We start from the raw sequence: 17,904 nt of genomic DNA, 5'->3' as shown, positions 1-17,904 counted from the left end.
TCATCAACACAACTGACAAAGATACGTAAATGGAAAAGCTATCAATCCAAAAACTTACAGGGAAATCTAGAGACTCAATGAGAAGATCAAACTTAAGGATAATAGGCAGAAGAGGTGACTCCCAGCTCAAAGACCAAATATCTTCAACAAAAATCATAGAAGAAAAACTTCCCCTTAACCTAATGAAAAAAAGAGATGCCCCATAAACACAAAGGCCTACAGAACTCAAAATAGATTGGACCAGAAAAGAGACTCCTCCCATCACATAATAGTCAAAACAGCAAATGCACAAAATAAAGAAAGAACATTAAGCAGTAAGGGAAAAAGGTCAAGTAACATATGAAGCCAGAAGATTCTGGACAGATGTCATACAGACCCTAAGAGAATACAAATGCCATCCCAGGTTACTGTATCCTGCAAAACTCTCAATTAACATAGATGGAGAAACCAAGATATTCCATGACAAAACCAAATTTACACAACATCTTTCTACAAATCCAGCACTACAAAGGATAATAAATGGTAAAGCCCAACATAAGGAGGCAAGCTACACCCTAGAAAAAGCAAGAAACTAATCATCTTGGCAACAAAACAAAGAGAAGAAAAGCACACAAACATAATCTCACATCCAAATATGAGTATAACTGGAAGCAATAATCACTATTCCTTAATATCTCTCAACGTCAACGGTCTAAACTCCCCAATAAAAAAACATATATTAACAAACTGGATATGCAACGAGGACCCTGCATTCTGCTGCCCACAGGAAACACACCTCAGAGACAAAGACAGACACTACCTCAGAGTGAAAGGCTGGAAAACAACTTTCCAAGCAAATGGTCAGAAGAAGCAAGCTGGAGTAGCCATTCTAATATCAAATAAAATCAATTTTCAACTAAAAGTCGTCATAAAAGATAAGGAAGGACACTTCATATTCATCAAAGGAAAAATCCACTAAGATGAACTCTCAATCCTAAATATCTATGCTCCAAACACAAGGGCACCTACAAAGTAAAAGAAACCTTACTAAAGCTCAAAACACACATTGTACCTCACACAATAATAGTAGGAGATTTCAACACCCCACTCTCATCAATGGACAGGTCATGGAAACAGAAATTAAACAGAGACATAGACAAAGAGAAGTCAGGAACCAAATGGACTTAACAGATATTTGTAAAACATTCTATCCTAAAGCAAAGGATATACATTCTTCTCACCACCTCATGGTACTTTCTCCAAAATTGACCATATAATTGGTCATAAAACAGGCCTCAACAGATACAGAAAGATAGAAATAATCCCATGCATCCTATCAGACCACCACGGGCTAAAGCTGGTCTTCAATAACAATAAGAGAAGAATGCCCACATATATATGGAAGTTGAACAATGCTCTACTCAATGATAACCTGGCCAAGGAATAAATAAAGAAAGAAATTAAAGACTTCTTAGAATTTAATGAAATTGAAGGTGCAACATACCCAAACTTATGGGACACAATGAAAGCTGTGCTAAGAGGAAAAGTCATAGCTCTGAGTGCCTGCAGAAAGAAACATTTATCAGCGACGTGACAGCACACCTAAAAGCTCTAGAAGAAAAAGAAACAAATACACCCAGGAAGAGTGGAAGGCAGGATTAATCAAACTCAGAGCTGAAATCAACCAAGTAGAAACAAAAAGGACCATACAAAGAATCAACAGAACCAAAAGTTGGTTCTTTGAGAAAATCAACAAGATAGAGAAACCCTTACCCAGACTAACGAGAGGACACAGAGAGTGTGTCCAAATGAACAAAATCAGAAATGAAAAGGGAGACATAACAACAGAATCAGAGTAAATTCAAAAAATCATCAGATCCTACTACAAAAGCCTATATTCAACAAAACTTGAAAATCTGCAGGAAATGGACAATTTCCTAGACAGATACCAGGTACCGAAGTTAAATCAGGAACAGATAAACCATTTAAACAACCCCATAACTCCTAATGAAATAGAAGCAGTCATTAAAGGTCTCCCAACCAAAAAGAGCCCAGGTCCAGACGTGTTTAGTGCAGAAGTCTATCAGACCTTCATAGAAGACCTCATACCAATACTATCCAAACTATTCCACAAAATTGAAACAGAGGGAGCACTACCAAATTCCTTCTATGAAACCACAATTACTCTTATACCTAAACCACACAAAGACCCAACAAAGAAAGAGAACTTCAGACCAATTTCCCTTATGAATATCGACGCAAAAATACTCAATAAAATTCTGGCAAACCGAATCCAAGAGCACATCAAAACAATCATCCACCATGACCAAGTAGGCTTCATCCCAGGCATGCAGGGATGGTTTAATATACGGAAAACCATCAACGTGATCCATTATATAAACAAACTAAAAGAACAAAACCACATGATCATTTCATTAGATGCTGAGAAAACATTTGACGAAATTCAACAGCCCTTCATGATAAAAGTCCTGGAAAGGATAGGAATTCAAGGCCCATACTTAAACATAGTAAAAGCCAAATACAGCAAACCAGTCACTAACATTAAACTAAATGGAGAGAAACTTGAAGCAATCCCACTAAAATCAGGGACTAGACAAGGCTGCCCACTCTCTCCCTACTTATTCAATATAGTTCTCAAAGTTCTAACCAGAGCAATCAGACAACAAAAGGAGATCAAAGGGATACAGATTGGAAAAAAAGAAGTCAAAATATCACTATTTGCAGATGATATGATAGTATATTTAAGTGATCCCAAAAGTTCCACCAGAGAACTACTAAAGCTGATAAACACCTTCAGCAAAGTAGCTGGGTATAAATTAACTCAAATAAGTCAGTAGCCTTCCTCTATACAAAAGAGAAACAACCAAGAAAGAAATTAGGGAAACGACACCCTTCATAATAGTCCCAAATAATATAAAATACCTCAGTGTGACTTTAACCAAGCAAGTAAAAGATCTGTATGATAAGAACTTCAAGCCTCTGAAGAAAGAAATTGAAGAAGACCTCAGAAGATGGAAAGATCTCCCATGCTCATGGATTGGCAGGATTAACATAGTAAAAATGGCCATTTTACCAAAAGCAATCTACAAATTCAATACAATCCCCATCAAAATACTAATCCAATTCTTCAAAGATTTAGACAGAACAATTTGCAAATTCATCTGGAATAACAAAAAACCCAGGATAGCTAAAACTATCCTCAACAGTAAAAGGACTTCAGGGGGAATCACTATCCCTGAATTCAAGCAGTATTACAGAGAAATAGTGATAAAAACTGCATGGTATTGGTACAGAGACAGACAGATTGACCAATGGGATAGACTTGAAGACCCAGAAATGAACCCACACACCTATGGTCACTTGATTTTTGACAAAGGGGCCAAAACTGTCCAATGGAAAAAAGATAGCATTTTCAGCAAATGGTGCTGGTTCAACTGGAGGTCAGCAAGTAGAAGAATGCAGATCGATCCATGCTTATCATCCTGTACAAAGCTTAAGTCCAAATGGATCAAGGACTTCCACATCAAACCAGATATACTCAAACTAATAGAAGAAAAAGTGGGGAAGCATCTCGAACACATAGGCACTGGAGAAAATTTCCTGAACAAAACACCAATGACTTATGCTCTAAGATAAAGAACCGACAAATGGGATCTCATAAAACTGCAAAGCTTCTGTAAGTCAAAGGACACTGTGGTTAGGACAAAACGCAAACCAACAGATTGGGAAAAGATCTTTACCAATCCTACAACTGATATAGGGCTTATATCCAAAATATACAAAGAACTCAAGAAGTTAGACCGCAGGGAGACAAATCACCGTATTAAAAAATGGGGTTCAGCCCGGAAACCGGGAAAGGGAATAACATTCAAAATGTAAATAAGAAATACTCAAGTTAATAAAAAAAATGGGGTTCAGAGCTAAACAAAGAACTCACAGCTGAGGAATGCCGAATGGCTGAGAAACACCTAAAGAAATGTTCAACATCTTTAGTCATAAGGGAAATGCAAATCAAAACAACCCTGAATTTTCACCTAACACTAGTGAGAATGGCTAAGATCAAAACTCAGGTGATAGCAAATGCTGGCGAGGATGTGGAGAAAGAGGAACACTCCTCCATTTTTGGTGGGATTGCAGACTGGTACAACCATTCTGGAAATCAGTCTGGAGGTTCCTCAGAAAATTGGACATTGAACTACATGAGGACCCAGCTATACCTCTCTTGGGCATATACCCAAAAGATGCCCCAACATATAACAAAGACACATGCTCCACTATGTTCATAGCAGCCTTATTTATAATAGCCAGAAGCTGGAAAGAACCCAGATGCCCTTCAACAGAGGAATGGATACAGAAAATGTGGTACATCTACACAATGGAATATTACTCACCTATCAAACACAGTGACATTATGAAATTCATAGGCAAATGGATGGAACTGGAAAATATCATCCTGAGTGACATAACCCATCATAGAAAAACACACATGGTATGCACTTATTGATAAGTGGCTATTAGCTTAAATGCTTGAATTACCCTATATGCACAGAACACCTGAAACTCAAGAAGGATGACCAAAATGCAAATGCTTCACTCCTTCTTTAGAACGGGAACAAGAATACCCTTGGCAGGGAATAGGGAGGCAAAGTTTAGAACAGAGGCAGAAGGTACACCCATTTAGGGCCTGCCCCATATGTGGCCTATACACATACAGCCACCCAATTAGATAAGATGGATGAAGCAAAAAAGTGCAGGCAGACAGGAACCGGATATCGATCTCTCCTGAGAGACACAGCCAGAATACATCAAATACTTAGGCGAATGCCAGCAGCAAACCACTGACCTGAGAATGGACCCCCATTGAAGGAATCAGAGAAAGGACTGGAAGAGCTTGAAGGGGCTCGAGACCCCATATGAACAACAATGCCAAGCAACCAGAGCTTTTAGGGACTAAGCCACTACCCAAAGACTATACATGGATTGACCCTGAGCTCCAACTGCATAGGTAGCAATGAATAGCCTAGTAAGAGTACCAGTGGAAGGGGAAGCCCTTGCTCCTGCCAAGGATGAACTCCCAGTGAAAGTGCTTGTTGCAGGGAGGTCGGTAATGGGGGGAGGATGGGGAGGGGAAACCCATATAGAAGGGGAGGGGTTAGGGGGATGTTGGCCTGGAAACCGGAAAAGGAAATAACAATTGAAATGTAACCAAGAAATACTCAATTTAATAAAGATGGAGAAAAAAGTCATAGTCAAAGAAATACTCCCAAAAACATATTTAAGGTACCTTTATAGTAACATGATTTAAATATTCACTTTTTAAAAATTAATCATTTAAAATTTAGCATATCATATGTAAAATCTTCAACAAATTTTGTTTTAAGGTGATTTAAATTGCATCGCTGGTGCAACTTCTAGAAATGGCGCTTTTATTTGGGATATTCAAAAGGGCAAAATGATACAGCGATTTAATGAGGTAAGATTAATTTACTACTGTTGAGTAGCAGAATATCTTACTGTATATCATGTAACTGTTTCATCTCAACAATGCACTGGCATGTATATTTTCTCAATTAGAAAGAACTACAACCTTCAAGACACAGGCATCTAAGGCAGGGATGAATAGTGACTTACTCCCTTCTTCTAGGTGGGAGGATTAACAGCCTCATTAACATTAGTGTAGCTCTAGCCTTCACTGAATTGTGCTTATTTTGTTTCAGACATAGGAACCAAGGTGTGTCAACATGGCAATGACTCATGGTAGCAAGGGCGTGACTAAAAACATAGCTCTACTACAATATTTTGTTCTGTTAACAATATCTCATTGTATAGATTCATTATTGTCTTAAACCAATTTTTTCACCTATGAAATGAAGAGGTTAGATTCCACAGTCACATTGATCTCCTTTTAAATGCATGACAAGGCTGTACAGCTAGCCTATTAGTAGGATCAAGAAACAAAGCACCACACTGAGGTATCTCTTCTCACATATGTTGAGGCAAATTGAAGTATATGCCTCTCTCTCTCTCTCTCTCTCTCTCTCTCTCTCTCTCTCTCTCTCTCTCTCTTTCTCTCTCTCTCTCTCTCCCTCTCTCTCTCTCTCTGTATATGTGTGGTCATTAGGAGAAAAAGACATATATTTAGGCAAAGTACAGTATGCTGAGGGTTTTTTAAAGATGAATGACATGTCTATGTGTGTTAACAATAACCATATGAATGATTTGGTGGTTTTTGAAGTGCCATTGTTTAAGCGATTCTCAGCATTTTTTAATGAAGTTATAGAATATTTCTGAGGTTTATTGGAGAGGCATATAGGACAATAAGACAAACCTATAGGTCACAATGTAACTAGAACCTCACCGTGGCCTTCCCTAAGCTTCCTGGAGATCTTTGTAACTGCTGTTGAAAGAGTTCAAAGAAGCCATATCAAGCATGTGACAAATATAAGGATATGGTAGGTTTGTATAAGCAAGTACCCTTATAAGGCAGCACTGTAGAGAAAAATGTTCTCGTGGCATGAGAATTGACCGTGACCAGAGGGACTTCTGTGTCAACTTACCTATTTAAGGAGGCTTTCTTAAAGTCACTAGAACAGATAGCATTCCTAAAGAGCACTTTCCTGTATGGATGATCAACTGGTCCACTTATATTACATCCTAAGGCACAAAGTAGCAGTATGTCTCTGTCCTTTCCCAGAAAGCCTCTGACTTAGTCATCTTTGGATCTTTTGAGCAGCTTACATACAATATCATATACCCACCCAGGGTCAGAGATATTCATATCCCATTATTCTGACCAGAAATCAAAGCCCTATAGTTTGGATCACATAGTGTGATAGATACAGTTAGAAAAATAAAACAAAATCTTGTTTTAAAAAAATGTGGGGGCCAAGGACTGATAATTGAGGTTGTCCTCTGAACTCCACATGCACGCCAAGGCAGGTACACTCTGTATTCACACACATGCACACACATGGCCATACATACATCACATCACACACATATACATACACACACAAATAAAAATTAATGATGTGTATATGCATGGACATATTCAAATTTCTGCCATTGGCATAGCTATATTTGTATCATCTAGAATAAGTTACTAATAAAAATGATTCTTAGAAATAAGTAAATTTTAAAATAAATAATTTTATTGATAACTGTTTTATATTTTTTAAGCATGGAAAAAATGGGATATTCTATATTGCCTGGAGTCATAAAGATTCTAAACGAATAGCAACCTGCAGTGGTGATGGTTTTTGGTAAGTGCTATATCTGATAGTGTGAAGTTAACCTTTCTAGAAATGACATATTTGATCATCTCAGTTGTATGTTTTGTTTGTACTACTGTATATTATAAATATTATTTAAATCCCCATGTAGGCACATGCCGTTTTGGTGTGACATATCATTATTGAAGAGCAATGTAATGCAGAAGCATTTCAACATACAAAATGGACCAAATACAATTTGGCAGTTTTCATGTTTTGTTTGAGGCAGAGTCTTTTAAGGCTTAGGTTGGCCTTCAGTTCCCTAAGTAGCTAATGCTACCTTGAACCCCTGATCTTCCTCCTTTCATCTGTCAAGTTTGTGATTTACAAGGGTATACCGCCATGCCTCGAATACTCATTGCCTTCTAAATGAGGATACTAAGGGAAAAGAATGAACTGCTTTATGGAAACTCAATTTCCCAGAAAATTTAAAAGACACTAAACAATATAAAATAGACACCCATATTTTCAGATTCTACTATGTATAAAAGGATAAAAGCTGTTGAAAATAGGAATATGTCAATGGGGTCAAAGGTCCTCCTAGGGAGTTAATTTCACTGTGCTTCCAATATGCATGCTTTCTTAATTCTCACAAGTCCCAGGCAAGTGAATTTCCAAGTAAGACCCCAGACAGAAATAAGAACTTTATTTTAAACTAATGCTAGCCTACATTAGGAATGAAGTTGTTGAGAGTTGTTCCTTAAGAATGGGGAAACACGTCTTCTTCATTAGATCTGGCTGTATAAAGTTCAATTTTCCCATGCTCACTTTTATAATGACAGGAAGAAACAGAACAGAGGTAAACAAAAACTCATTTTGGAAGTGAACACCATTAGTGGCCTTCCTCCTCAAGGAGTCATTTTGTACTTGGTATACACTAAACTCTAAACAATGTGCTTAAGATTTTCTAAATTAAGTAATCCATAATTAACTACACCACACATTAAGAGCCTTATTCAGTTCCATTCATCAGCATCAGCCATCACCAGTATGCAAGCACCTAGCAAGCTTTGATAAGCTTAGTACGGTTTAAAAGCATCTTCCAAAGAGTCCTGGGACGTGTAATGTGCTGAAACAGCTTCTTGCATTCCTAAGGAACCAATGCACTTTGCATTGTGGCAATAATAACATAGGTTGTCGGAGATTGCTTCATTTCTTGTCGTCTAATTATAAGGGATACTTTCCTCTATCAAGGATCTCCAAGTTTAAGTTGCATTTCTGAGTATACACCAGGAAAATGTTTTGATCTTGGTGTCCTAACATTGAACAAAGTTTGTGAATCAGCAAGCAAAATAAATTTTAAGCACTTAAATGTCAAGCTGAAAATCTTTATGAATGTATGTATTATATATATTAAATCACCTCCAAAAGTACATGAAACTATACTTTTTTATTATTAAAAAAATCTTTCCAACAAAATAGCTTCTGAATCAGTTACCATAGTTAATTTTATCTAAATGGGTTATCTAATTCATATTATGTGAACACTTATAGTTGAGAGAATTATTTATATATAGCTCTCTCCTCTCTGTTTTTCCCTGTGCGTGCACATGTGAGAGTGTGTGTGTGTGTGTGTGTGTGTGTGTGTGTGTGTGTTTTACAAGGTTTCTCTGTGTAACCTTGGCTGTTCTGGTACTTTTTTGTAGGCAAGGCTGTCCTTGAACTCATAAATATGTATAATTCTTTGTCTTCTGAGTTAGGTAGGATTAAAGCACCTTTTCTTTCTTTAAGTGTTCTGTGCAATTTTCAGAAATGGCTTTTTATCTTCGAATATCAACCTTTGAATCCTACAGTTACGACTTTGCTCGTTTATGTAATTTTAGCATCATTCGAACACTTGACGGTAAACTACTACACAAGTACAAACACCCGGCTGCGGTGTTCGGCTGTGATTGGAGCCAAAACAACAAGTAAGTTCTCATTTCCTCAGTAATAATTATGCTTCAGAGTGTGAAAAACAAAACAAAACAGCAACAAAATTACATCTACTCCCATAGACCTCACCTATTCTTGGATACTTCCCTCAAATGGGGAGCCTTGTAACTACTCAGTTGTTTTGGCCATTTATAGTCTGAAGAATAGTGATTTGCTGCCCTCAAAATAATTTTATAATACACTGGGGGAACAACATACTGCTAAGAAATAAAACTATACAATGTGAAACTCTGGAGCAGAAATGTCCTTCCTTTTTGACTTTCTTCTAGGCATCTAAGCAGTTCTACATTGGCTTTCTCCCGCCCCCAGCTTGTGCCACAGCCTCTGCACTGCGTAATTCCCCAAGATGTAGAAGTTCAGTGGGTGGATTTGAAAGACAGGCTTGTATGAGAACTACTTATCCTGTAATAATCAGCTTTCATTTCAAATTAAATCCAAGTAAAATTCCACTAAAATTGGACTTCCAACTGACTGAACTTCAAAGAATTGTGTAGTTTGTATTTAAAAGATAAGGTATAGTATGAAGCTTTCTTTAGGATTGCCAAAAACCACATGAACTCCTTTATGCTTCCCTGTACTAAATGCAGAAAAACATAAATAAATGTTAAAAACATACTTTCTGAATCAAATAACAAACAATACAAAACAAAGAACCTGTGTTTCTCCCAGTATGTATGCTGCAGTAGAGAACAGAGGGTTTTAGCATGTACCCAGGTGATATACAAAAAAATTCTTATCTTGAAAACTATCACTGACAACAAAAGCTGACATGCAGAGTGTCTCAGTGTTTAGCTTTGTTTTTCACACTCTGTCATTTCACAGTTGTCATATTTAGTCAGCCACTAAGACTGGCTATACTTATAAGAAAAGTGAGGCAGAGAAGCAGACTCAAGCTCAGCAGACTGACACTGCTATATTAGAATGGCAAGGATCCTCAACCACGGCATAAGGTGGATCATATTTCAAGAGACTCGGGTCATACACACATCCCCACAGCGCTCTCTCTCTCTCTCTCTCTCTCTCTCTCTCTCTCTCTCTCTCTCTCTCTCTCTCTCACACACACACACACACACACACACACACACACACACACACACACATATCACACATTCGAGCACTTGAGAAGGTACACACACACTACCAGGAAATATCAGGGCAGAGCTAAGCAGCTTTTTTTTTAAACAGCTTAGAGCATTTGTCCAATGCAAGCTGACTCTATTCCTCATCGCCTGAGGTTAGTATTCTCTCTGAATAGCTTTAACCAAGACTGCCCCTTCCAAATATGCAGTGCCTGGGTATTTAATGGTTGATTTTGAATTCTTTCAAAGTCCTCTCAGAAGTCACATGCCTTATTATCCTTTCCTCCAGTCACCTTTGCTACGTTGTGATCAGGCTGCAGATACGGCTCAGAGGCAGGGTGCTGGCTCAGCATATGTGAGGCCCTAGAACACCTACTTCCAGCACAAAGGACGAAAGGAAAGCACAGGTCTATGCACATGATTCCTATGTGCCAATCCAGGAATATTCTCCTATGGACTGTGGATAAAAAAATGGAAGTTCTTTTTAAGCATAAAGGACAATCATTAAATCATAGAACAACCAATGGTGAAGTCTCTGGCTTTCATGTCACATCTGTCCTACTGACTCCCCAACTTGTCTTCCCTCCCTCATGGTCTACCAGTTTCTCACATATATCTACTATATATCATCCCAAGTTTTCATACTCATCATATTGACCATTTAAGCCAGCCTGGATTACATGGCTTAATATAACACTTTCTAGATCTGTCCATACCAAGCTCAACCAGTACTATAGGCCCTACAGATTAGTATTGTCAAACTGATTTCTGTCTGTGCCTACCATATGAGCTCTGAACAAGGACACAGTAAACAAACACACACACACACACACACACACACACACACACACACACACAGACACAGAGAGAGAGGGGGAGAGAGAGAGAGAGAGAGAGAGAGAGAGAGAGAGAGAGAGAGAGAGAGAGAGAGAGAGAGAGAGACAGGGACAGGGACAGGGACAAGGACACAGAGACACTGAGAGAGACAGAAAGACAGAGTGACAAAGAGACAGAGAGAGAACATACAGAGACATCTGGAACAGTTCTCAGCAGAGAGAAAAGAATCAGACTATATATGACCAAGGCTAAGGAAGTGGGGATGTGGTAAAACTATATGAGTTACAAGGAGGCTAGGAGGACGGAAGCCTGTGAACTGGAGCAGTCTGGGTGTTTTACATAGAGAAGGAGGTGAGAAAGGCTAGTGTGGACTTTGAAATGTGCAACCCTCCATTGGAATAGGAGCTGAAGGAGCCTGGAGGCCAGCATGCACTCTGAGTACTAATAGGTATATCAGATGCAAGGGAAATGGCTATTGAGGGGAAGATGGGAGGAAACCATTTGACAGTTTCCCAAGGACCACCACATATTATCTAACAGCCAGAGATCCATCTATAGTGCAGCGTAAGATGAGACTAGACTCAATTTTGGACCATGTCAGTAGGCCTGCCCTTTTAGGGGGAGAAATATGTTGTCTTTTGTATAGTACATGAACTTTGCCCTTCTTTTCCCAAGGCATCCAAGCACATTGACTATCAGTTTCCTGAACTAGCAAGCTAGTAATTCGAATTGTGACATATTTTAAAAATTGTTAGTAGTAATTAATCTTTGCTGGTCATATTTTAACATCTCATTGGTGGCATTTCAGAGACATGATAGCCACTGGCTGTGAAGATAAAAACGTCCGTGTCTTTTATGTAGCCACCAGCTCTAACCAGCCTTTGAAAGTATTTAGCGGGCACACGGCCAGAGTGTTCCATGTTAAGTGGTCTCCTCTGAGGGAAGGAATTCTCTGCAGTGGTTCTGATGATGGGTATGTTCGAATTCTAATCTTCCTGTCCTTCAAAGAATAAACTTAGTTTCTCAGAACTGTACATGTAATATTAACAAATTATTTATGGAAAGATATAAAATAAGTGCTTAGCACCTAGACAACTAATAGCAAGACAAAATAAGTTTTAAAGCCTGACTAAATACTATCTGGTTTATACTGCCACTGTATTCCTGATTTTAATTATTTTTGTTTATTTTGTTCAAGGTACATTGTTGTTTCTCCCTCATTATCAAGAATGTTCATAGAAAGTTATTTTAAAGTAAAAGAAGATCTGAAAAAATTTTATAAAACAATAATTTATAACTTTTGTGTTTGATGTAGAAAACATTTTGTACTCATGAAAACTGACTATAAATCTTGGCATAAGTGAAACATATTAGAAACAAGAGTAATTTTATACTTTTTACTCTTAGCAAGAGTTTCTGAAATGGTATGTTTATATTTTTGATATAATTTGTTTATCACTATTTAAAGATAACCTAAAGTTATGTCAAAAATAATTTTACATTGCACAAATACAAGTCATAGTGCATAATACCTCCAGAGTTTTATTGAATAACTGAAGATTTTCACCTTCACTCTTCTGGGTTAAATCCCAATTATTTAGGAAAAATTATTGGAAATGTGACTTTCAGTATAATTACTCTATGAACTTGAATATACTTTCATTGATGACAGTATTCCAATTTTTCCACATAAACTTTAATACTAAATTTTATTCTGCATGAAAAATAGAATCATCATGTAATGTCTGAAATATATTTTTAAAAGCATCATTTTACTGATTTATGATGTAGTCATGTGTCTTTACTAAATTCAGTTGAGGGGTTGGGGATTTAGCTCAGGGGTAGAGCGCTTGCCTAGGAAGCGCAAGGCCCTGGGTTCGGTCCCCAGCTCCGAAAAAAAGAACCAAAAAAAAAAAAAATTCAGTTGATTATTCCCATGGTAGTCACTATTAGTATAGTATAGGATATTTATACGTCCCAAATCTGTCTTTCACGCTTAAAGCAACATGTCCTCAATATTCTAGTTAGTCTTTATCAATGTAGCAGTTCATATTAAACCATTTCTCTCTCTCTCTCTCTCTCTCTCTCTCTCTCTCTCTCACACACACACACACACACACACACACACACACACACACACACACATATATTCTGAAACATTTTATTTATTTATTTATTTATTTATTTATTCCTGATTTAAAATTTTTCATGTAATATATTTTGATCATTTTCCTTCTCTGGCTCCTCCAATATCTTCCTTACCTTTCTATCTTCCCAACTTCATGTACTCTCTCTCTTTCCTATCTCTCAAACCAAAACTAGAAACAAAATAAAAACCAAAACAAACGCATAAAAATGATACAAAAAATACCAAAAACAAATTTAAAATTTTCTGAAACACTATATTTTCTACCAGTAATAAATTATCAGTAAGAGTAGGAAAAAGTGCGTGAGAACAGATAGCCCTAACATATTCTGCTGTAAGGAGAAAATCCGCATGTATGAGATGTGAAACGCTTTTTAAAAATTGTATTGTTTTACATGTATGGGTGCATGGGCGCTCTGCTTCCATCTGGGCACCGTGAGCACATTTGGTGCCCAAGGAGGCCAGGAGAGGGCGTCAGATCACATAGAGCAGTAGGTACAGGTGGTTATGAGCCATCGTGTGGTTGCTAGGAACTGAATCCATATCTTTCGGAAGAGTAAGCTGTTGTTCTTAATAACCCTAAGTCATATTCCTGCTCCATAAAAATACTTTTTAAACATGCTAAAAATATATATATGTTCCATTGAGACAATGTTAACATTTTGGATAAGTTATAATTGAGACATAAAATTGTCTTTCAGCTCTGTTCGAATCTGGGACTATACTCAAGATGCTTGCATCAGCATTCTTAATGGACACACTGCGCCTGTGAGGGGATTAATGTGGAATACTGAGATCCCATACCTACTAATATCTGGAAGCTGGGACTACACTATCAAAGTATGGGACACCCGAGGAGGAGTTTGCCTCGACACTGTGTATGATCACGGTGCAGATGTGTATGGTAAACTCTTTTCCATGCATTCGTTATTTGGATGTAGTTATGATGCCTTTTTTTGAGCAACGCAGTAATTAGCTATGGTATTTCATTTTGAAATAATATTTTTTCCACAATGGAGTAAACACGTGTTTATCTTTTGCAAACCTAATAGAATCACCACAACATAGCCAAAGAGACATTAGGGATTATTCAGAGGATGAGGCTCATTAGCATGTGGAGCTCTTTCTGCAGGAGCTGAGTTTCTGTGCACATGTATTTGTGGCAAGTACATGTGCAGGTTGGATCCTGTCAGTTCCCTTACTCCAGATCATGAAATTTACAATAATGCTGATATAACTTATCTAACTATTATCTTATTTGGGTGTATTGGTAGCAATGTTTGTTTCTTGAATGTAACAATTGTTAGTTCACTTAAGCTTGTGATAGAAAGCAAATTACCCATGTTGTAGTTATATTTTCTATTACTCTTAAGCCTTGCTGGGAGTACATAGGCATGTCCTGGATAAAAAGGACCTAATGCTGTGCATTCACAACTATATGCTTTCCTTCCATTGTTTTCCTTCTAGCTGAGGTTGTGTAGCCCTACCCCTAAGTGAAGGACTGCAAGCAGTCTGACTGCTAAAAGGAAGAGAATCAGTTTTTTAATTTCCAGAGATGGATATGAGTCAGTCATCCAATCTCTCGTGGTTAGCCCTAAACACATGTATATACAGGCAACACTAAATAGGATCAGTAGGTTACCTGTGTACACAAACGCACACATATGTACACACATAAAAAGCAATAATTACAGAAGAATACATCTGAGTCTAAGAAGTAAGGAGTATTGGTGGGTGGAACGCTATAGTACACATAAATTTATACACACACACACACACACACATATACTTACTGATAAGCATTCTGAAAACAATCTTAGCTTTTACACCTGAGGGTTGCACGTTATGTATATGTGGATATACATATTTGTGCATATATGTTTCATTTATTCATCTGCTAATTCATAGATTTCATGATCCCTAATGGAGTTACAGTATATTTTACTGCCTGACAAAATGAAATTTTGTTTTCTCATAATCATACATTTCTAACTGTATTTACAACATATTGTAAGTAATGTGTTACCTTCTTGAATTAATGAGATACAAGTAGAAATTTGGCTGAGAGAGCTTATGCATTACTCATATTCCTTTCTAACTTCAATTTTGGCATAGTTTAATTTTTAAAAAGTGCATAATTTGTTTGAAGAAAATCGTTTCCTAGGTTTGCCTTTGTTTAAACAGCCCTTCTTTTCCCCCATCAGGTTTAAGTTGCCATCCAAGTCGTCCCTTCATGATGGCATCCTGCTCCAGAGATTCTACAGTGAGACTCTGGTCATTAACACCTTTAATCACCCCTTTACAAATAAACATTCTGGCGGACAGACCTTGGGAAGAAATTATCGGGAACACCGGTATTGAATATGTACATGCACTTGATCCTATCTTTAAATACCATTTTCTAAGTAAACATCCTCAGTGATTTGTGTCTTTCCCTCAGATAACGCGATAGAACAAGCCTCTCCTCCACTACTGTGCGGGAAAGCATCAAAAGACATTAAACAAGAAGTAGAAAAACTAACGTGCAACCCTCGGGTGAAAAAACTAAGATTGTTTTCAGAATGCTTATCGGTAAGTATTATAGGAATTATAAGTGGACACTGTCTCATTAGCCAACATGAGTCGGCAGAACTGCTGTCTTTGCACTGTACCCTGTTCACACTCACCATCCTGGCTCAGTCCATGAATTTTAACATTATCTGTACAATATCAGAGAGCAGATCTAAAACCAGAAAAAAATAAAGGAGAATGCATATTTAGTTTGCTGTTATTTGATAATTTAGAGAACTGTGTGGCATAATACCTCTGAAGGGATGAAATACTGGGAGGATTTCTTTTCTGTGCCATTGGTTCTGGTTATTCTGTACCTGCTTCCAGTCTCCAGGTGGCAGTGACAATTTGTGGAACTTGGTGGCTGTTATTAAAGGGCAAGATGACAGCTTGCTTCCTCAGAACTACTACAAAGGAATGATGCACTTGAAACACCTCATCAAATTTAGAACAGTAAGTGAAGCGCGCTTGTGTGGTATACTCAAAGAAAAATTTCCATTTTTTAACTATTAAGGTAAAATTGCTGTTGGGCTGAAAAAAACACTGAAAAGATAAAATAGTAAGACCTATACTGAAAATATAAATTATTTAAGAAGAGGTTGAGGTGGTCATGGGTCATAGACAATGAATTCTGACTCCATGAAAAGTTTTATCTCTACCCTGTGACCTCAGGTGATTATAGCCTATGGACTCTTGTGACTTTTAGTTACCTCATGTCTGAGAGAATATACTTCATTAACAACAAAATCTACCCTGGGAACTAAAAGTAAAAAAGCAACAGTTTATATATTTTAATGAAATGTAAATGGTTCAGACAGCAAAAAAAAAATACTAGGAATAAGATTTGATGATTACCTTCATAAAACAAAAATTCTTACGTCATAAATGAAATGCCTGATAATTATTTTAGAAGCACATTTACAATATCAGAGATTGGAGAGTATTTTTATATGTCCAACCAGTTGTGTCCCAGCACCTTTGGCCTCTGGAATTCTAACTCACCTACACTAAGAAAGGGTAAGGACAGTAAGAAAGGGACTTCTATTCTTTTTCTCAAATATATGTTATATATTTTAGGACACTGAGACAGACCTCTTTCACAGTGCTTATTCTGAGAACTGATCAAAACATTGCAACAACTATCATATCCTACAGATAAAAGTATCATATTCAGAAGATGGAGGATGGAGAGATGTCTCAGAGGTTAAGAGCAATGGCAGATCTTCCATAAGACCTGAGTTCAATTCCCAGCAATTACATGATGGCTCATGACCATCTAAAATGGAATCTGGTGCCCTCTTCTGGTGTGCAGCATACATGCATGTAGAATACTGTATTCTAAATAAGTAAATCATATATATCTATATCTAAATCTATATCTATATATATATATCACATTCAAACATTTAACTTCCAATAGTACATGTTTTAACAATATCTGATTTTCAACTCATTCATATACTTATAATTTTTTCAGTCAGAAGCCCAAGAACTAACAACAATCAAGATGTCTAAATTTGGTGGTGGTATTGGTGCACCTACTAAGGAGAATAAACTGAAGGAAGCTGCTGAAATCCACCTGAGATTAGGACAAATTCAGAGATACTGTGAACTCATGGTCGAACTTGGAGAGGTAGCGTGATATTCATTGAAAAGTAATGTGTCTACACAGCACCCCACATATTAGGGGAATGACTAATTCATATAGAAGTTAACTTTGCCATATAGAATTCCTTCTTTACCAAGCTCATGTCAGATGTATGTATACCACAGTCTAGCAGGGTGTCCAGGCTAAGAACATCAGCCCCACTTAGGAACACCTATGACCTACAAATCAAACTTGAATGTGCAGTTCAGCCAGCCATGCCTGCTCTAATTAGCCATCTTGCACATTCTCATTTCTGCTGAAATTGGAAAATTGCTGCCAAGATCTTGAATGTATGTGTGTTGGCTGATATGCTCAGGGCAGGATCTCCTCCACTTCTCACTAGATTTATTTAACCGCATGGCAGAGACTTTCATAATTTCTAAAGAAGTCTAAAGCAACAAGCACAGATTTCACAAAAGCTTAGAGTGAGGTGTATAT

At 37.4% G+C, this 17,904-nt stretch overlaps 1 protein-coding gene across 1 annotated transcript in view; it reads left to right on the top strand.

Annotated features, from left to right (window-relative positions):
- The window catches only part of Wdr17 (WD repeat domain 17), a 93,587-nt gene that overhangs the window by 36,513 nt on the left and 39,170 nt on the right, over positions 1 to 17,904 (top strand). Inside the window, exons 9-17 of the mRNA XM_032918773.1 lie at positions 5,382 to 5,473; positions 7,180 to 7,262; positions 9,095 to 9,181; positions 11,931 to 12,095; positions 13,970 to 14,172; positions 15,473 to 15,622; positions 15,709 to 15,839; positions 16,146 to 16,271; positions 17,296 to 17,451. Of these exons, the coding sequence (XP_032774664.1) occupies positions 5,382 to 5,473; positions 7,180 to 7,262; positions 9,095 to 9,181; positions 11,931 to 12,095; positions 13,970 to 14,172; positions 15,473 to 15,622; positions 15,709 to 15,839; positions 16,146 to 16,271; positions 17,296 to 17,451 (1,193 nt within the window). The remainder of the gene's footprint in view (positions 1 to 5,381; positions 5,474 to 7,179; positions 7,263 to 9,094; positions 9,182 to 11,930; positions 12,096 to 13,969; positions 14,173 to 15,472; positions 15,623 to 15,708; positions 15,840 to 16,145; positions 16,272 to 17,295; positions 17,452 to 17,904) is intronic.

Source organism: Rattus rattus, chromosome 13, assembly GCF_011064425.1.
Source record: "Rattus rattus isolate New Zealand chromosome 13, Rrattus_CSIRO_v1, whole genome shotgun sequence".
NCBI lineage: Eukaryota > Metazoa > Chordata > Mammalia > Rodentia > Muridae > Rattus > Rattus rattus.
The sequence above is the reverse complement of the archived record's forward strand: the minus strand, read 5'-3'. Positions and strand labels throughout refer to the sequence as shown.